This window comes from Hemibagrus wyckioides, linkage group LG02 (genome assembly GCF_019097595.1).
Source record: "Hemibagrus wyckioides isolate EC202008001 linkage group LG02, SWU_Hwy_1.0, whole genome shotgun sequence".
NCBI classification, from domain to species: Eukaryota; Metazoa; Chordata; class Actinopteri; order Siluriformes; family Bagridae; genus Hemibagrus; species Hemibagrus wyckioides.
In genome coordinates, this window is record NC_080711.1 from 21,401,611 (window position 1) to 21,423,134 (window position 21,524).

The 21,524-nt window shown below is 40.1% G+C and overlaps 3 gene segments (V, D, J or C); all 3 read left to right on the forward strand.

The window, feature by feature from the left end:
• Positions 1-5,326: 5,326 nt before the first annotated feature.
• Positions 5,327-5,760, forward strand: LOC131344283 (Ig heavy chain V region 914-like; the record flags this gene model as incomplete). The annotated part of the segment is given in 2 exon segments: positions 5,327-5,372; positions 5,462-5,760. Coding segments are annotated over 2 exon segments (345 nt in total), but the record flags the coding sequence as incomplete, so codon positions are not given.
• Positions 5,761-19,395: 13,635 nt separating this feature from the next.
• On the forward strand, positions 19,396-20,598 carry LOC131364396 (immunoglobulin heavy variable 1-3-like). The segment is given in 3 exon segments: positions 19,396-19,447; positions 19,539-19,879; positions 20,581-20,598. Coding segments are annotated over 3 exon segments (411 nt in total).
• Positions 20,599-20,892: 294 nt separating this feature from the next.
• On the forward strand, positions 20,893-21,329 carry LOC131342850 (immunoglobulin heavy variable 4-39-like; the record flags this gene model as incomplete). The annotated part of the segment is given in 2 exon segments: positions 20,893-20,935; positions 21,019-21,329. Coding segments are annotated over 2 exon segments (354 nt in total), but the record flags the coding sequence as incomplete, so codon positions are not given.
• Positions 21,330-21,524: the final 195 nt, after the last annotated feature.

Genomic DNA, 21,524 nt, shown 5'->3' on the forward strand with positions numbered 1-21,524 from the left:
GCGTCATCTAGAAGGCTTTTAAAAGAGATTTCAAAAGAAAACGACGGAGACAGCGACACTGCGGATTACCTGGAGATATTTCAAGGATAAACTGCAGATTTTCTTGGAGAGAAATGATGGATTTAGGTAAGTATCTTCCCTTCCTAGGTAGATGGACAGGCCGGGGCCTGGCCTGCGCCGCCGGGATGCTCGCGCTCACCTCCGCGGGATACTGCGCGTATCGCTGGCTGAAGAGGAGCAGCGATCTTCAAGCTGCTGAACTTCAAGCTGCTCACGGTGAGAAAAGCTCACTTTTTACTCAGTCTGTGTGTTTCTAATCGCTTTAGAACTTACAAAGAGAGTGTGTGTGGAAAATGAATGACTTTAACCGGTACAGAGGACAAACAGGATCAAATCTCCTGTGTAGTTTAGCTAACAGAGCTAGTCGAAAGCTAAGGCGCTAACATTAGCCGGCGATGCTACATGGCTCATATCAAGAGCATTTTAAAGTATAAGTGATTATTTTGTGGATTAAAACATTTCGAGGCACAACATCATGACTTTTAGACTTTTAGAAATAGTCTTGAAGTTTTATGAAAATAATCAAGTACAGGGCGGAGTCACGAAGCCTGACATGAAGTGGAGTTACTGTTAGCACCGGGATTATTATTATTATTATTATTATTATTATTATTATTATTATTATTATTATTATCGTTGAAGTGTTTTATTTCTCTTCTTGGTCTCGGCATTGTTTCTTCTGATGTGTTAATAGTTAGAGTGAATGTTGTGGTAATGAGTGAGTTCCTGTTAGCGCATCATTGTAGCAGCTGTAAAGAGTCAGTCCCTCACCAACTCGCCTTTTTATTTCCCTTCCTCTTCAATAAGACTCGTTTCTCCTTACTGATCACTAATATAACACTCTGATTAAAGACATGAAGGGGATGAGAGAGTGTCTTCTTGAAATATTTTCTTTCCTACATGAATGTCAGTTTCCACTGATGAAATTTGTCATCTCCGTGACATACTGATGTGGTTAAATGTGTCAAATGTTTTCCTGGATCTGTTGTTGATGATGTGGAGGAAGCCGAGACCACTGAAGGGTTTTTTTTGCAACAGTGCTGATGGTGCTCCTTCTCTCTTTTTTGCTCAGGCACTTGGTGTTTCTCTCCACCTGAGTGGGTGTGTGATGGAGAGTATTTGGGTTATCCTGCCACCATGTGGGGTCTGGGAGTTCTCCTGTTTCATCTTGTCTGTGGACACTTGCCCTTCTGTAATGAGGATGAGATCGTTTACAGGAAGATGGACTTCGCTCCCGGCCTGTCTGAAGGTGAGAAAATGTAGAAGCATCACCATTTAGAACAGCTGAAGTTGTAAAACTGGCATTACAAGATTAATAGATTTTTTAATAATATTAATATATATCTGAAATGTCAAAGCACTATCTATAATATCTCATCGCTGCACACACAGGTTGCCACAATCTGATCAATTGGTGTCTGGACCCGGAACCTGAATGTCGGCCCACGTTTGAAGAAATCCTCAGCCATCTGGTGGACCTGAGTGAAGGATCTGAGTGTAGGTGGATCTGTTGAAGACTCTCACCCTCACTTACATAAAGAAAGCAAGAAATGAATAAACAAATGTGTATATATAAACAAATACATTGTTAAAAAAATGTTCCATTTTTTTTTTTTTTTCTTATTTAGCCATTTGGATGTCCACCGTTGTGTTACGCCTCGTGAAGGAGCATGTCCAGGAGATGCTGAAGGCCATGAAGGGAGTCTGAGCAACACTCCTCTCACACACACACACACACACCTCTCTATCTCAGCCAGCTTAGAGTGATCAGGACATTTTAGGAAATCTATTGTTGGCTATTCAGTGGTCATTAGAATATAAAACTAAGATTAAACTCTGCACTTTTGCCCATTCATTTGTAGAACTGCTTTTGCTCTCCATTTTGTTTGATGATAGATTACTTGTAACTAATTTATAAGATTAAGCAACCCCCAAAATTTGAATAAAGTAATAAATGTCCTGGTCATACTTTAAACACATCTCTTTTCTTTCCCTTTCTTTCTCTCTCTACTTGCTCAAGACCTCCACAGGTAAGTAAATACTTATTACTGTCTTTTATTTTCTGCAGATTTAAACCTGTCTTGCTTTTCTTCTCTCCCTGAGCAGCTGGACACAACATCACTGACCTCTAACATCAACACCTGTTAGTGCTCTCTGACCAACGGACCACATCAACATCTGCAGCTCCGATAAGCGTCTCCATCTTTAGTTTAACTTTTTATTATATACATTACTCATTAAGACTTTAATCTTTATTATAGGTTTAAGATTTTTCTGTATTTTACTATTTATTAGACATTTAAGATTTTGTTGTATTTTAATAGACTTTACTGTTCATTATACTTTTTTATTAATAACCTTTTATCATAGCTTTACATCTTTTATTGTAGTTCTATTTATTATATTGCATTTTTAATTAAAACCTAATAATTTATTAGCTCATATTTGAGGTTTCATTGTGATCATTCCCAGTTTTTCTGAATGTTTCTGATGAATGTTGGGGTTGAAATGTAACTAGAAACAATCGGAGACTTTTTCCTCCTAGAAAAGAAAGACTTGTTTTCTACTGACTGTGGAATTAACACTTTATTTAGATTAAAACAAAAATCTATTAAAGAAACATTGAGTTCATAGTCAAAATGATGAAAATTAAATCAATCTCATATAGAGCCTCCTGTCCCCTATGGCAATACGGTGTTTAACTCCATCTCTGTGTTATATACTAGAACCTAATATTTAACAGTGGATTTGTACATGACGCCATCTTCAAACACAAATACTGATCTTTTTGTACTGAAGTGAAATGATGTTAAATGAATGTGAAGTAAACAGTAGTGGCAGAAACACTGCTTAGATTCATGATACTGCGTTATTTACATGAGTCTCTGATTTACAGAATTATATTCCTTACTAAATCCATTCATGAATCTGACTCTGAATTTGGCAAGAGCACAACACACAACAGAAAGGCAGCCTAAGACATTAGGCTGCTTTCTAGTTAAGGTATAGAAAAATCATTTGTTTTTAGAAAAACAGTGCCTGCAGAAGATGCCTTAAAAAAATCTGAGCAAATTGGATCATTTATATTAAGCATTCCCATGTGGAATGAAAAAGTATTCAACAAAATTCATTCATTAACAGTTATTCATTCATTAATAATCAGATTTTCATGAAGATTCTGTGTACCATGAAAACGAGTTCACTTTAAACAACACATTTTCTCTCAGCATTGTATGACTCTGGATGCTAGTTTAATTTTAGACTCAATATGATCATAACTCAGTGGTTTTCATATCAGAGGACAGATGAGGTGGACAGTTAGGATACATGGAGGGATGGGATTGAATGGATAGACGGAGGACAATGTTCTTTATATTTTTTTATGTTTGTTAGATTGTGTGCAATCTTGCATCCTGTGTACCAGATAAGTAGTGTATCTATTGTGTTATCAATTTTCCATCCTTTTTTTTATTACAGAAGTAAGGATTACAGATCATTACTTTCTACCCTGCTATAATACAGTGTTGGAGGCATAAAAATGATCTACTTTAGGTATTTGTGCTGCACAGAAAGTTAGCACCAGGAATGTAAATATTTTTATTTGTTCATTAACTAAGGATGGTTGTTTTTGCATGAGAGACAGTTATTAAAGTAATGATCAACATTTTCATATAATTCCATATTAATGTTGCTGCTGTCTGACAGACGTCCTGTACAACAAGTCATTTATTTTACATTTTCTGGTACAGCAGTTAGTTTAAAATAAAAGTTAGTTTAACAAAGGAAATTAAGTCTCACATTATTTACATTTTATTCACACACAAAACATTAATGGTGAACATTTTTGACTTTATAAAATTATTCTCTCGAGTCTGGTTGGGCCCTATTAAACAATAAAGAAAGTAAGACGTCTTTTTTATACAGCCTGGACATGTTATACATGCCCTTTTAAACTGTGATTTATATGCTTTATTTATATGTTTCTTATATTGCTGTAGTTTTTGTTCTTAGCATTGCGCTAGTAACTTCTGGTCAGTTATCACATTACCCTGTGTATACTGACTATATGTAAGATATACAGTGTGCAGTCTACAACCTGTCTTTATGTTACTGTCTCTATTGCTGCTGAATATCTATCTATCTATCTATCTATCTATCTATCTATCTATCTATCTATCTATCTATCTATCTATCTATCTATCTATCTATCTATCTATCTATCTATCTATCTATCTATCTATCTATCTATCTAATCACACCTAGGGTCATTTTAGAGTCACCTGTTTTATTCCTGATTCAATTTCTTGAAGAAGATCATTTTAAACTTTTGAATAAGAAAGAAGAAGAAGTATAGAGAATAGTTTCACTGTTGAGTTGTTGATAGATATTAGATTTTACATTTTCACAAGATCTGCAGGTGGCGCTAGAGCTTAACAAATATACTGTTACATTGTAGGTTTTTTTAAAGTGGTCATAAGTACAATGCATTCTCATATCCTCAGTCAGGGCTAGATACTACACAATTTCTATGTTTTTCTGTCAGACAATGAAAACTGAGACTGTCTCTTATAGTCTAATTCCCAAAGAGGGAAATTATAACATTCACAGAAATATTGCTAACTTCTAATCAGTGATTATTAAATACATACATTTCACAAAAGTTCCACAACATTAACTATTAACTATAAACAACCAAATGTTCACTGTATTCTTCTTTAATTAATAAATAAATTGTAATCGTTCACAGACTGCTGCTTTATAAGAGGAACAGTGATTATAATAATTAATGGCATTGAATATTGGAAAATAATTGTCTTCATGTTTGTAGCAGTAACTCCCTGACACAGTTCAGCCAAAGTATGCAGAACTACACAATGTTTTTTTTTTTTTCTACTTCACAATAATTAATTATTGGCATCTACATCCACCACCTCTACAATTCCTGACATCACACTGCCTGGTCCTTGATTATTGTCCTATAATAACACACCCCCAAATGTTTTACTCCTTACTGAATATGCTGATAAGGAAAGTGCATTCTATTCACATAAATTCACCTGAGAAAGTCTCTTAATGATCCAAATTTTATAGATTTATAATCACAGATTAGAGACGTTCATGAGATGAGAGGAGGATTTCAGGTGTAAAGGAATCCATCCAATTTTGTCCCTAAGATAAGGAGTGTCGCTATGCAAATGTCTTTCCCTGTTATATATTTAAGCAACAAAGACCAAGAGCTTTTACGTCTTCTGCTTCAACACACACCATGATCTCTACATCCCTACTGCTGCTGCTGCTGGCAGCCGTACACTGTAAGTGTTTTTACATTTGACATGTAATACAGTTTTGGTTCCTTAAAGCTTTTCACTTTTCCATCATTAAAATAACTTTTCTTTAACAGGTGTTCACTGTGTTGAGCTGATCCAGACTGGATCCACAGTATTAACTCCTGGTCAGTCACTGACTCTGACCTGTAAAGTGTCTGGATATTCATTAACTGATAGCTACTGTACAGGCTGGATACGACAACCTGCAGGAAAAACTCTGGAGTGGGTCGGACGTATGTGTGGTAGCGGTAACACTTACTACAGTGAGAAACTGAAAAGCAGGTTTCGGGTTGCCAGAGACACGTCCAGCAGCACAGTGACATTAACAGGGCAGAACATGCAGACTGAAGACACAGCTGTGTATTACTGCGCTCGTGAACCACAGTGAGACAGATAAACAACATCCCTGTACAAAAACTCCTCATCCAGTGTTCATTATAACAGAATGTCCAAAAGACAACACTGATCTATAGAAGTCAAAATAACACTAAATATACCACAAATGAGAAGAAAGTGTTTCAATCTAGGTATTTTTTAAAGTCAGTAGTGTTGATTTAAAACCATAATATTTTATCTGTAATATTGCTCCACATCATAAACACTATTATAGTCATATCACTATCCAGAACTTTATCCAGTGTAGTGTCTTTGACTAACAATAATCACCTTGACAAATTAGAATGTGTGATCATGTGTAATGCTCTCACACTTTCTCACATATTGTTTAAATTAAAAATGTGTGAGAAAGTGTGAGGGCATTTTTTCATGACTTCAGAGAGGTAGATTTTTTCTATTATCATGATCCCAGTATCATCAATCATTGTCAGGGATGGCAGGTGAGGACCCAAATGCAGGACACAGTTCAAACTTAGAGTCTTTATTAAGAATGGCACAAAAAATGGCAGAGTTCTCAATCAACTCCAATAGAAAAACTGAAAAAACCAGGATACAGCAGGCTGGTAGAATCAGTAAAAGAAACAACCACATACAGTCCAATAATCCACCATCCAGAGAACAGGTTAAACGTAGGACAGGCAGAGTCATTAACAGCATACAATCCAATAATCCAAAATCCAGAAAGCAGGTTAAACATAGGACTGGCAGAGTCATTGATTGAAGGAAGGCAGAGACAACCAGGCAGACAGGAACTGAAGAAAAGGGCAGGATGCTGTCTCAGAAGCTCAAGGCTGACTGAAGAGACCATCTGGCAAGGAGCATGGACTGCTCATATAGGACAGCTTATATAGGACTGAGGAGCATAAAATGGCGCAAACCGGAAATGAGTTCGCGAAACCGGAAGTTGCGTCCCGGAACCCGGAAGTAGCAACAAGGAACCCAGAAATGCATGCCTGACAGTACCCCTCCCTCCACGGGGCATCTCATGACGTCCTTCCTGGTTGATCAGGATGCTCGCGGTGGAACTGGGAAACAAGGTCGGGATCAAGGATGTGACGTGCGGGCACCCAGGAGCATTCTTCAGGGCCGTAGCCCTCCCAGTCGACAAGATACTGGAGACCTCTACCCCGATATCTGGAGCGTAGAAGGTGGCGAACTGTATAAACAGGGCCTCCATCAATGACCTGGGTGGGAGGAGGGCGTCTGGTGGAGGGAACTAGCGAACAGGCTCGGACAGGCTTGAGTCTGGAGACATGGAACGTAGGGTGGATGCGAAGGGCCCGGGGAAGCTTGAGTCGGACGGATACTGGATTGAGCACTTTAGAGATCGGGAACGGACCAACAAAGCGAGGAGTGAGCTTCCCGTCAGGCGGCACTTACGATTGGCCCACCGAGCATAGCTTTTGGATGAGCGGAGAAGCACTAAGCGGGTCCTCCTCCAGACCCGTCGACACCGTTTAACCAGAGCGAGGGCAGAGGGAACCGAGGCCTCTAATTCTTGGGAGGAGAACAGAGGTGGTCCATAGCCGTAAGCGGCCTGGAAAGGGGAGAGGCCTGTGGCTGCCGAGGGAAGAGAGTTGTGGGCATATTCGACCCAAATGAGGTTGGATGACCAGGATGTAGGGTCTTCAGAACAGAGGATTCTGAGCCCAGTCTCCAACTCTTGGTTTAATCGCTCCGTCTGGCCGTTGGTCTGCGGGTGGAAGCCAGATGAAAGGCTAATGGAAGTACCCAGGAGGTGACAGAACTCCTTCCAGAATCTCGAGGTGAACTGTGGCCCCCGGTCAGACACAATATTGCGAGGCAACCCGTGTAAGCGGAAGACATGTAATAGTAGCATCTGGGCAGTCTCCTTGGCAGAGGGAAGCTTGGCCAAGGGCACGAAATGGACCATTTTCGAGAATCGGTCCACCACAGTAAGGATGGTAGTGTGGCCGGCGGAAGGAGGTAGTCCGTTGACAAAGTCCAGGGAGATATGAGACCAAGGTCATCTGGGGGTCGGAAGGGGGCGCAGGAGCCCGGCTTGTGGGGTCCTGGACGATTTCTGCTGAGCACAGGTGGGACAGGCTGCCACAAATCTCTGGATGTCGTGCTTGAGTGATGGCCACCAGAAACGCTGTTGGAGAGTAGATAAGGTACGGGAAACCCCGGGATGACAAAAGAGGCGGCTGCTGTGGCACCACTGGTTGACCTGAGACCTAAGGTGATCAGGGACAAAGAGTCTGTTCCTGGGGCAGTTGCCTGGAATCTGTATCCCTGCGATAGCCTGCTGCACTCTCCTTTCGATCCCCAGATGAAGAGCACGGATGGTTACCGACGAAGGGAGGATGTGTTCAGGAGCTGGGTCATCCTCATCGGGAGTGAATTGTTGTGAAAGGGCGTCCGGTTTACCATTCTTAGAACCAGGGCGGAATGAGAGGGTGAAGTTAAAACGCCCGAAGAACAGCCCCCAACGAGCCCGTCGAGGATTGAGTCGTTTGGCTGTCTGAAGGTATTCTAGATTTCTGTGGTCAGTCCATACAATGAAAGGCTGCTCTGTGCCCTCCAACCAGTGGCGCCACTCTTCCAGGGCCAGTTTCACTGCCAGAAGCTCCCGTTCACCGATGGCATACTTCTGTTCGGCTGGGGAAAGGCGGTGAGAGAAAAAGGCACAGGGGTGAAGTCGATTGTCCTTAGAAGCCCTTTGAGACAGGACGGCCCCCACCCCACAGTCAGATGCATCCACTTCCACCACAAACTGGTGCGATGGGTCCGGAAGAATCAGGACAGGAGCAGTAGTGAAGAGCTTCTTAAGTTGGGCAAAGGCTAGCTCAGCCTCTGGAGTCCATGAAAAGGGGTGTAGCGAGGAAGTGAGTCGGTGCAGGGGTGCCGCAATGGCACTGTAACCTCTGATGAACTTCCGGTAGAAATTAGCGAACCCCAGGAAACGTTGGAGCTGCTTACGACTTTCAGGGCACTGCCAGTCCCTCACAGCCTCCACCCGACTGGGATCCATCTGTATGCTACCAGCCGAGAGTATGAAACCCAAAAACGTGGTGCTGGAGGTGTGGAATTCACACTTGTCGGCTTTCACATACAGACAGTTCTGAAGCAAGCGACGGAGCACCGACCGGACATGGTGAACATGCTCCTCTAGGGAGTGGGAGAAGATGAGGATGTCATCCAAGTACACAAAGACAAACTGGTTTAGGTAGTCCCGGAGGATGTCATTGACCAGGGCTTGAAATACAGCAGGGGCATTAGTGAGCCCGAACGGCATTACCAGATATTCATAATGGCCTGTTGGGGTGTTAAATGCAGTCTTCCATTCGTCACCCTCTCGAATACACACCAGATGATAGGCATTGCGAAGATCGAGTTTGGTGAAGACAGTGGCTCCCTGGAGGAGTTCGAAAGCAGTAGACATGAGGGGTAATGGGTAACGGTTCTTGATAGTAATGGCATTAAGCCCATGGTAGTCGATGCATGGATGCAGGGACCCATCCTTCTTCCCTACAAAGAACCACCCAGCCCCAGCAGGTGAGGAAGACGGACGAATGATCCCGGCCGTGAGGGAATCTTGAATATATTGGGTCATAGCCTCTCTTTCGGGTCCCGAAAGCTGGTAGAGCCGACCCCGGGGAGGGGTAGTGCCAGGCAGGAGGTCAACAACACAGTCATATGGACGATGAGGGGGTAAAGAGGAGGCTCTGACCTTGCTGAATGCCATTCCCAGGTCATGATAATCGGAGGGTACTGAGCTGAGGTCAGGTGGTGGTTCATCCATGTCAGACACCTTGGTCAGAGGTACAGATCCTAGGCAATGGGCTAGGCAGTAGGTGCCCCAATCCAGAATACGGCCACTGGTCCAGTCCACGTGAGGATTGTGCTTCCGGAGCCATGGAAAGCCCAACATAACAGGGGCAAATGGTGAAGGGATCAGAAGAAAAGACAATCACTCTTGGTGATGTTCAGAGATGGTGACAAGCAAGGGTTTAGTGCGTTGGGAGGCATGATGGAGGACGTGGCCGTCCAAGGCCCGAACTTGGAGGGGCGAGAACAGAGGCACCGTCTCAAGGCCTAGTTGTTTAGCCAGGTCTTGATCCATAAATTCAGAGTCGGCTCCAGAGTCCACAAAGGCAGATAGGCCGTAGCCCCGCTGGTCAACTGAGATGCGGATCTTGAGCAGTGGCTTGGAAGGGACTGATGGTCGTAGACTCGCTGCTGGCCCCTCTTTCAGCGACGAGCCCTGTCCTTTTGCTGGGCAGGAAGCGGCAAAATGTCCAGCCTCTCCACAGTACAGGCATAGTCCTGAGGCCTGACACCTGTCCTTCTCAGCAGGGGATAAGTGACAACGACCGATCTCCATGGCATGGGAGAGAGGAAGGCTCCTGAATGCAGAGACCGGGAGGGTAGGAGAAGGCAGGGAGCGAGAGACAGTGGGTCGGTAGTTGGGTTGTCCAAGACGTCGGGCTGACCTTTCAGTTTGGCGTTCCCGAATGCGTCGATCGATGCGGGTAGCCAGGGCGATCAGGTCATTGAGTTCGACTGGTAGCTCCCGGGCAGCGAGCTCATCCTTAATTTCAGAAGCCAGCCCCCGATAGAAGGCATCATAGAGTGCGGTGGCATTCCACCCGCTGTCAATGGCAAATGTGCGAAAATCCACCGCATATTCCGCCACGGTTAGGGTCCCTTGTGAAGCTTCAAAGAGGGAGCGTGCAGCATCCTGCTGGGGAGCAGAGGTGTCAAAGACCTTGCGGAGTTAATCGGAAAAAGACTCAAAGGAGGAGCAGAGTACAGACTGACGTTCCCACTCGGCGGTCACCCAGAGCTTGGCCTTGCCTGACAACAGGGAGATGACATATGCTACCTTGGAGCGGTCTGATGGGAAGGAAGAGGGTTGAAGTTCAAAGATCACTAAGCATTGCATCAGAAATGCACTGCATAGTCCTGGTTCACCAGAGAAGCGTTCGGGGTAAGGCAGGTGTGGCTCTCGAAGATGACTTGGTGAGCTCGTGGGTGTCGTTGTCGCCGAGGGAGCTGAAGAGGGTGGAGTGACTGAAAGCTGATTCACGCGACGGATCAGTTCATGTGTAGCCGAGGCGAGATCCTGGAGACGACGTTCGTGAGAGGTGGAGGTCTCAGACAAGGAGCTTAGAAGGGCTTGCATGTTCTGTGGATCTGCTGGGTCCATGTTGGCCAGATGGTACTGTCAGGGATGGCAGGTGAGGACCCAAATGCAGGACACAGTCCGAGTTCAAACTTAGAGTCTTTATTAAGAATGGCACAAAAAATGGCAGAGTTCTCAGTCAACTCCAATAGAAAAACTGAAAAAAACAGGATACAGCAGGCTGGTAGAATCAGTAAAAGAAACAACCACATACAGCCCAATAATCCACCATCCAGAGAACAGGTTAAACGTAGGACAGGCAGAGTCATTAACAGCATACAGTCCACTAATCCAAATCCAGAGAACAGGTTAAACGTAGGACCGGCAGAGACATTAACAGCATACAATCCAATAATCCAAAATCCAGAAAGCAGGTTAAACATAGGACAGGTAGAATCATTAGCAGCATACAGTCCAATAATCCAAATCCAGGAAACAGGTTAAACATAGGACTGGCAGAGTCATTGATTGAAGGAAGGCAGAGACAAACCAGGCAGACAGGAACTGAAGAAAAGGGCAGGATGCCGTCTCAGAAGCTCAAGGCTGACTGAAGAGACCATCTGGCAAGGAGCATGGACTGCTCGCTAGCTTATATAGGACTGAGGAGCATAAAATGGCGGAAACCGGAAATGAGTTGTATTTTAGATAAAGGTCCAGGTCTTCATGACTTTTAGCAGAAATCTTGAATTATTATCAATACAAGACCAAGTTATTGATGTCTACAAGCCTTTAGATGGCAGTCTGTGTGAACGAAACAATCTTTAACTGTTTATTAATACAGATCCCTGAGAGTGAACCTGATCACTCTCATAAACTGACCTGCACAACCTCTGAAATTAATATTGGTGCCTCTTGGATCAGACAGGCTCCTGGAAAAGGGCTGGAATGGGTTGCAACTATAACACATGACAGTGGTAGCAAATATTTCTCCAGTTCATGGCCGGGTCACCATCTAGAGAGACAACAGTAAAGAGCAGGTGTATCTGCAGATGACCAGCATGAGGACAGAAGACACTGCTACACACCACAATGATACATCCCCTTAGACATCAATTCAAAAACACATACTTACTACAATCACATGACAAACCCACTTTTTCAGAAGCAGTGGATACATGGAGGTCAAAGAAAGAAAATATTTCAGTTCACTTTGACTTACATGTTACCACTTGTTACAATTTATTCACAATTGTTGTGAACATTGTCCGGACATCTCAGTCACACTTTCATTTTCTTCCATTGGAATGAAGTCATAATAGTTTGCAGCATTTTAAACACAGTCACACAAAGTCATTTTTAAATAAAAAAGAAAACATTATTGAAAGATAGTTTATTCTGAACTATAATTAATTCCCTTATAAAATCCATTAAATCCCTTTATTTCTAACTAATATTTAAAATCAATATCTGACATTCACTCTGTGAGGAAATCACACTTACAGCAAGGTTTTACAAATCTTCAGGCAGACTGACTGTTTGTTGAATTCACTCCTTACACAAGATTTTTACAGGAACATACCTGAACCTGTATTACACATTCATTATAAACAGTTTTATGCATGGTTTCTTAACACTGATGTTTTCCCAGACCATCACACACGTCCATCTTCATTTTCCATCACATTTAATAACTTCTACAATGAAATAATAAATGATTACAGACAAAAATGTTTAAAAATTCTATATATTTGAACAGTTGTGCAAATTATGTTCCATTTTTTCTGACAGTCAAACTGAAAAAGTTTATTCAACCTTTGGTATACTGTATACTGTATATTTAACCTACACACACATTAGAAATGTTTGAACATTATGCTTTTCTTTAAGTTTTAAGGCCTGTGATGGTCGCTCTTTCTTTATTTTCCACAACATCTACCAAACATTTTGAGGTTTACATCAAAGTCATAAACTCTACAGCATTGTTATGAAGCTAAGACATTACAGCTCCATTATATCAGTGTCTCATTAAACCAGGCTGCTTCATCCACACAGCTTGATCAATTACATAGTAAATAAATAGTAAGTAACTAATAATTTGTGAATGTGTATGTTTTTACATATTCGGGAAATGCCTCATGTCTTCCTAAAGCCTAAACACTTACATGCAAATCAAAGCAGTTAACTGGACTGCAAAGTTATAAGTGTTTTATAGAAACTATTCACTTCATGCAGTTGTGGTAGTTTCATGTAAATGTGTGCAATACGTGTCATAATTATATAATAATTATTATACTATTAATTTTTATAATTATATAAGTATTAAAAGGATTAATAGAAAACACTGCGTCCTAAAGAGTATTATAGCAGAAAAAAAATATTGATTTCAAATCTGTGAATCTGGAGACTCTATATATGCTTTGGTTCGATCAGGTGTGTATAGAGTAGGGAAAACTCCAAACTGTTGAATAAAGTGAGCAGAGACAACAAGTCCTCTTCTGTGCATGTGAATAAAAGAGTATGACGCTTATGATTAAAACATAATGTGAGAAATTTGCATGTTAGTCTGAGTCTCCTCCCTTTTTCACATCAAGTCTGAAGAACTGAGACATAATAAAAAGCTCTGTGAACTGTGGAGATCCAAGATCAGTAGCCGTAGCTGGTGGAAATCCAATCACCATGAGCTCCATCTGTCTCCTGCTGTTTCTGACAGCTGTGTCCTGTAAGTGCAGTTCTCACTCACTGAAATGACTTTTCTGTTTCATTCTGCATCTCTTACAGATATGAAAAAGTATTGACTGTGTTATAAAATACAGCATTTGATCTTGTGTTGCTCTTTACAGGTGTGGATTCTGTTGAATTTACTCAGTCAGATAATATAGTGGTACGAACTGGAGAGGTGTTTACAATCTCCTGTAAATTCTCTGGGTTTTCAATATCCAGCTACTGTCCATACTGGATTCGACAAACACCATCCAAGACTTTGGAATATATTGGATATGTGTGTAGCAGCAGCTCGAATGTGAAGGACTCACTCAAGAACAAAATCAGTTTCTCTGCAGACGTCTCCAGCAGCACAGTGTTTTTAAAGGGACAAAACTTTCAGACGGAGGACACAGCTGTGTATTACTGCACACGAGAGCCACAGTCATTCAGAGTACTGGTGCAGCTGTACAAAAACCAGGGTCATACTGTGTGGAGCTCTCTTTAGTCTGCATTTAGACATATCCTACAAATAACATTGGACAAAGACCTGACTGAATATTGAATATTGTATTTTAGACCTTTGTGTGGTTGCTTAATTTAACAGGAAATAAAATAAAATTGATGAATTTCTGTATATCCGAACACATACAGTATAGATCCTGCACAAGTGATAATAACATTCTACTTAACTCACAGTCATTCTACTAAATTTAAGTTTGTAGTTTATTTATAATAAATGGCCTGTAATAGATTCTATATTCTTATTTCTGGTATAAATAAATATGAAAACTACAGATTTTCCTTTCCTGAAGTATATTTCTCTTTTGCATGTCTCTCAACTTCAATTAAAGTTTTAGATTTTCAAGATTTTATTCTGTTTATGGTGCAGAAGACAATCGCAGACAATCGCAGACATTTGACATCCAGTATCAGATTACATACTGATCTGATTAGGCTGATGTCCATTTCGCTATGACTATGTAACTAGGTTGTACCATATAAGAGTTTATCCAGATCACTACACATACATGTGATAAATATTCTAATTTAAAACTTTACAGTATATGCCGTATTTTGTAGAAATCTATTTCAACCTAATCACATTATATACAGTTTGAGAGCATATAATGGATGGGTAAACAAAAAAAGCATGAACATTGTGGGAAGAAGAGAATGTTCCATATACAAAATCTTGTTCTTAGGTTTATAAAGTTTATAAGGAAGATTTGTAATCTTTATAAGAGTTTTTCTCCCAATTCTAAACCCACACATACAGTACTTCATCAGATGAATCTCCTCCTCATGATTTAAATACATTTCAGATACATTCTCCTCCCATCATCAGCAGATAAGCAAATCCAAGCATCAGAGCTGGATCTCACTCTATTTATATGATGTGATGGTGTCTGTTAAACTTTGGAGAACAGAGAAGACTCCAGTACAAACAACACACACCATGTTCTCTACATCTCTACTGCTCCTGCTGGCAGCTGCTTCTTGTGAGTGCTTTATCAAATTCATTCATTTATTAGATGAAGAATAAAGGTGCAGCAGATATTGTGTGAGATATCACCATGTGTTTTCCTCCACAGATGTACATGGTGTGGAACTGACTCAGCCTGCTTCCATGACAGTCCAGCCAGGCCAGAGTCTCTCCATCCACTGCAAGGTTTCATATTCAGTTACAAGCGATGAAACAGCTTGGATCCGACAACCTGCAGGAAAAGCTCTGGAGTGGATTGGAATCATCTATAGTGGTGGGAGTACAGCTTACAGTGACAAACTGAAAAATAAGTTCAGCATCTCCAGAGACACTTCTACTAACACAATAACAATTGGAGGACAGAACATGCAGACTGAAGACACAGCTGTGTATTACTGCGCTCGTGAACCACAGTGAGACAGAATAGTGGATTCCTCTTACAAAAACCTTATGAGACATGTTACACACATCCTCTCAATGCAACTAATAAATCATCTCAGTCACACTTTCACTTTCTTTCACTGGAATAAAATTGTAATAATTTTCAGCATTTTAAAACAGTCATACAAAGTTGCATAAAAAAGAAAACATTATTGAAAGAGTTTTCATATTACAGGATTTTTAACCAACAGTTGGAATCAGTGTTTACTGAGTAGATTCAGGAATAATACAGCATGTTTCCAGCAGTGTGTTGTGTTTAACACACAGTCTGTTCTCACAGTGTGAGGTGCAATAATTGAAACAACTGAAGGAGGCAGCAGAGTTTAACAAATAAAGTGAAAAAAGTGAATCCACAAACTGTATTCTGTATGAGACTCATTCACTATCATTCATTATCAGACAAATATCTGATTATTTTTCACAAATTAGGATTATTTCATATTACCTGAGATTTACACCTACTCTGTAGCATTTTTTTTGCATGTGTGAAATGTTTACAGTTTATATTTATGTGTATAGTGAGTGCAGCCGTGTGAACTCGGTTACCCAGAATTCTCCGGGCTCATTAATTTGGATTGCCTGCACCTGCCAGGAAGGATAATTAAAGGCAGCCACTTGTCACATCCCCTTGTACAGGGGTGACTTGTATCGTATGTTGATATGCATTTGTTTAAAACTGGAACTGAAAACAAAAGCTGAAAGAAAGTGAAGGAATGAAGGGGGAAGAAGATTTTAGGCATGGCCAGGAAAAGAGAAAGAAAACAAGACAAAGAATTAATTGGAAAGTTTTCAAAATTACACAAAAACACTCAAACCCTTCTCTAAAGCTTGATCTTACCTGTATATTCTGAACTGTCCTGTAACAATGACAGCATGTCCCGATGTGTTTTACTCCTTTATCACAGCATTTTGAAAATAATGACATTTTTACGAATTCAATACAACATTTTGTACTTTTAATATTAAAGTAATATTATGAAACAACCACAAAACAAATTGGTTTCTTTTATCAGTTGTGCTCAGTGTCAGTGTCTGTTTCAGGAAGTGGCTTTAGCGGGCCATGTGCTCCAAGACGAGTTACTGTGACACAACAACCCAAATTTTAACCTGTTTATGTTCAGTGATAGACAGATATAACTGTCCACGACAGCCACACTGACACAAAAGACTTCAGAAACGTATACAAGCACATCCTCCTGAGCTGTAAATATTCCCTCAGCAGGGACCTGCACCCCAGAGACATTTAATAGATATTTTAGTTCTCAGTTTCTTTTCATCTTTTCTCAAACTTAACTAACTCTCAATAATTCTCATTCAAAAATTCTCATCCCTTTTCTTATAATTATCTCTGGCTGGTGATTAAGGCTGAAGACAAAAATGAAAGCAAAATGATAATAAATGGTGATAAACTTTTCTTTCCTTTGCAAGTGGGCTCAAAATATATTCTGGTTACATTTGTTAAATCATTTATTTGTTCATTTGTTTACACAATTTGATGAAAAATGTTTAAAGAAATTATGTACTATAGGAAGACTGCCATAATAACTAGTAAAAAAAACATAAAATTCATGCAAATTTCCCAGTTCCCAGGCAGATATAAATACACTGCATGTACATGGCAGCCTCTGTGTTTAGTTGCGTACAGCAGAGGAATCATGAGCTGGTCTTTTCTTCTTCTTCTGATATCTTTTGTTCCTTGTGAGTAAACATGTCTCTAACATCATACTCAGCTTTTTATATGATAAATATTTCAGTCTGTGTTGAGTCCACTCTCCTCTTTTCAGATGTGTGTTGCATCAGTCTGACCTCGTCTCCTGATGAGGTTAAATCTCCCGGAGCCTCCATGAAGTTGTCCTGTCAGATTTCTGGCTATGCCCTCACTGACTATGGAACAGTCTGGATCAAGCAAGCTCCAGGAAAAGCCTTTGAGTGGATCGGGATCATATGGGGTGATGGAAGCATAGACTATGGAACTTCCTTTAAAACTCGTTTCAGCATCTCCAGAGACACGAGCAACAATGTGCTTTACTTAGATATCAGCAGCCTGGTGTCAGAGGACACGGCTGTTTACTACTGTGCAAAGACAGACACAGCTGTACAGCTCAGTGCTAGAGGTGTACAAAAACATCAACATCAGTAAAAATGCAAGGATGATCAAATTAACAAGTAATACATTATAATGGGGAAAAACCCTCTCTTTCACCAAAACTCAGTCAAACAGATGTAAAGCCTCTAGAAGTCAACACTGCAATGTATTATAAACACCTAACATTTTTTTTGTGTTTTATTTTGTGCTTAATATAAAGATGTATGTAAATAATATTTGGTGTCTCATGAATTATTACATTGGCAAGATTAACTAAACTAAGCAACACGTCATGTCAGTTTTCATCCACTCCAAAACCTAATGAATAAAAATATACAATTAAATTTTTTATAAAATTAAGAGAGTCACACACCACTTGACACATTTCCCTCAGTAATTACACTGATTAGTGCATCTTTATCTTGAGTCTCAGGATTTATTGCCTCTATACTGGTCATGGACACGCCCTATTCAAATAGATTCAGGTATAAACAGCATGTTCGTGGATGGTCTGGTCATCAGTGTGCTCTTTGATAACACTTATACATTTTAAAATTGTGTGTATGCGAACTGTGAGAATGATTTTAGGATACTGTATTTTATTTGCACTAATATCATGTACGTTTCACATGATCCTCACTAGGAAATTTAAATATTTTCTCAATACTGTTTCTCTCAGCAATGTTATTAATATTAATAATCCCCATGTTATGTATCACATTTACATTATGATGTCTTTAATTATTTGACTCAAGTCAAATCAGCTCTAGGACAATGATTCTGATGACTAGTTGTGACTATATACTGTACTATTCATGCTTTTATTTCTCCTGTTTGTGATACCAGCTGCAGGAACACTACAGGTGAATGGTTCATTTCCTGAATTCATAAACACAGAGTCTGTTCAGCAGCACAGAATCTGACGAGAGATCACGTGATATCAGTGGTGGGCCATCAGGGTCAGCAAGGCCTTCTCTGCTGTGATCTGAATCACTGACTTGCATGTTAATATATTTAATATATTTTTCCATGAATGTGTATTAAATTATTCCCAATAGTCTATTCTCTACATTTCATAGCTTTTCTCTTGGTTGCGCTGCTTCCAGTAGTGTATATTTATGATAAGAGTATTTATCCAATCATATTTCAGCCAGTGGCTGACATCATGTGTTGCCTGGCCTTAAGGCCTTCAGAATTAATAATGCAGGCACCTGTACCTTAAAATAAGTGGCAATGAAACTGTTCCATTAACCAATCAGATTTCGAGTTGGCATCACTGGGGCCATCTAGCAGGCATATGATTACGTCAGGAATTTCACGTCTTTTGATTGGATAGTTGGAGTAGTCAGAGGCAGCAAACCACACAAACTAAATAAAATATACATATATATATATTTTAACTCACAATGGCTGACAGAGGAGAAGAAATCTGTTTGGTCGCAGATATCCTTACAAATACAATATGTGAAATATTGTAGCCTAATTTCTTTTTTACTTTGCTGTTTAACGGTTGATTAGTATTTATTGCCGTGGCGTCATAATAATGCTATAGAGGTGGAATAATTCAGGAAATGCACGGCCCTCCACTGCCTGATATGTACATGTTTTCTGCAGCATCATTACTACAAACTCTTAAATATAAAAATCATCTGTAGGGGGCAGCAGCACACTTGTTTTCAAGAAGGATTCATGAACTATGAAATCTAACAGCTGAAGGATGTTTATGCAAATTCATCCATTTATATAAAAAAAAATCAATCTCTTGCTCACCAGAAGTTTGTGTTACACGACTGAATCAAAGATCTTGATGATGGGGCTGAGGGTCACTCACTACTACATCTTTGTTATAATGTTAACCAAAGGTACCTGAGACTTCTTTACTGTATATTTCTTCCCTCAGAATATCTTGAGTGTGTTGATGATGATCTTTGATTGTTATGTTTTATCTGCTAGGTGTCAGCAGTCATGAGATCAGACTGGACCAGTCTCCTGATGTGGTAAAGAGACCTGGAGAAACTGTGAAGATCTCTTGTAAGATAAGTGGATATTCAATGACAAGCTACTACATGCACTGGATACGACAGAAACCAGGGAAAGCTCTGGAATGGCTTGGCTGGATGAATACAGGCAATAATCGAAGAACACATGCAGAGTCTGTGAAGAACCAGCTCACCTTAACAGAAGACGTCTCAGCAAGCACACAGTACTTAGAGACCAAGAGTCTGAGGACAGAGGACACTGCAGTTTATTACTGCACCCGAAGAGCCACAGTGACTGGAGCTGAGGAAGCAGCTGTACTAAAACCAGACAAACATTTTTACACTGTGTTTATTTTAAACAAGTCACATGTACTGTTATCATTTATCTATTATGTTCTATGGTTATTAAAAAGAAAAATTATATTTTATTTGCAATTGATTATATTACAATAATCTTTTTAATTTTGTATTCGAGTGCCGGCTCCAGAGTCCATCCCAGGAACACTGAGTGTACAGCCTGGACATGTTACACATTCACACACTCCTTCACATTTAGAAAAGACGAGTCACCTGCTTCACTCCTGATTCAATTTCTTGAAGCACATTATTTCAGACTTTTGAATATGAAAGAAGATGAAGTATAGAGAATAGTTTCACTGTTGAGTTGTTGATAGATATTAGATTTCAGCTTTGCCTTCTGTTCACTAGAGATTACAATTCTTCTTCAGAATTTAAAAACACCTGATCTAGAATCTTCTCAGCTATTTCTCTCTGGATTCATCAGTTAAAGCCTCTAGAGTGCAGACTATACCAGAATGAACATCATGTTCTATTGAACGGTTTGATTATAATGTTAAATGTAGTTCATGCTGTTCAGAAAACACTGCAATATTTCACCATGTCAGAGTCAAATATAGAAGCAGTTACTCACATTGTTATTTTAACAACTTCTCAGAAACAGAAACAAGGAAATTTGTGGACATGAGAATAATTTCTTTGTTAATGTAATTCTCTAGAGTGCAGCCTACACATGACTGATAATGATATAAAATATTGTTTATCTAATTATTATTATTTTCATGTATTATGGCAGAGATTCAGATGAATTTGAGGGAACTGGAAATGGAGCAGTATTCAACAGGTGAATTATTTTCCACATTAAATTGATATTGATTAAAACAAGGTGTGAGTGTGATTAACAGCTGCAGAGCTGCACTCAACACAGCCTCTCTGGAATGTTTATGCAAATCTGCATCTCCTCTTGTAATATTAGCAGCGTGCTGATCTAGAGAGGAAACACTTCTCATTAGTCTTCCTTCAACACAAACATGTTAGCTTCAGCTCCACTGCTGCTGCTGGCTCTCGCCCCCTGTGAGTGCTTGGATTGAAGCTTTATTATTTCATCTGATCCTTTCAGTTCGACATGTCAACCTTTTCTTTTTCTCTTTTCACAGATGTGTTCTGTGCTACTGAGCTCATCCAGCCAGACTCACTGCTTATAAAGCCAGGAGAGACTTTAACCATCACCTGTAAAGTGTCTGGAGCTTCTATCACTGATAGCAGCAGCCACTATGGAACAGCTTGGATTCGACAACCTGCAGGAAAAGCTTTAGAATGGATCAATTTAATTTATTATAATGGGGATATTTCTAAGAAAGATTCACTTAAAGACAAGTTTGTCATCTCTCGAGACACTTCCAGTAACACTGTGACCTTACGGGGACAGAACATGCAGACTGAAGACACAGCTGTGTATTACTGCGCTCGTGACTCACAGTGAGACAGAATAGTGGATTCCTCTTACAAAAACCTTATGAGACATGTTACACACATCCTCACAACAAGCTGCAGTGCTGCACAAAAGCCTCATCACAATTCACTTTTCTAATTAAACAACAACTACAACTACTGATTAACTAATCCCCCAATTAAAAACACTTCAGCCTAAATGTATAGATAA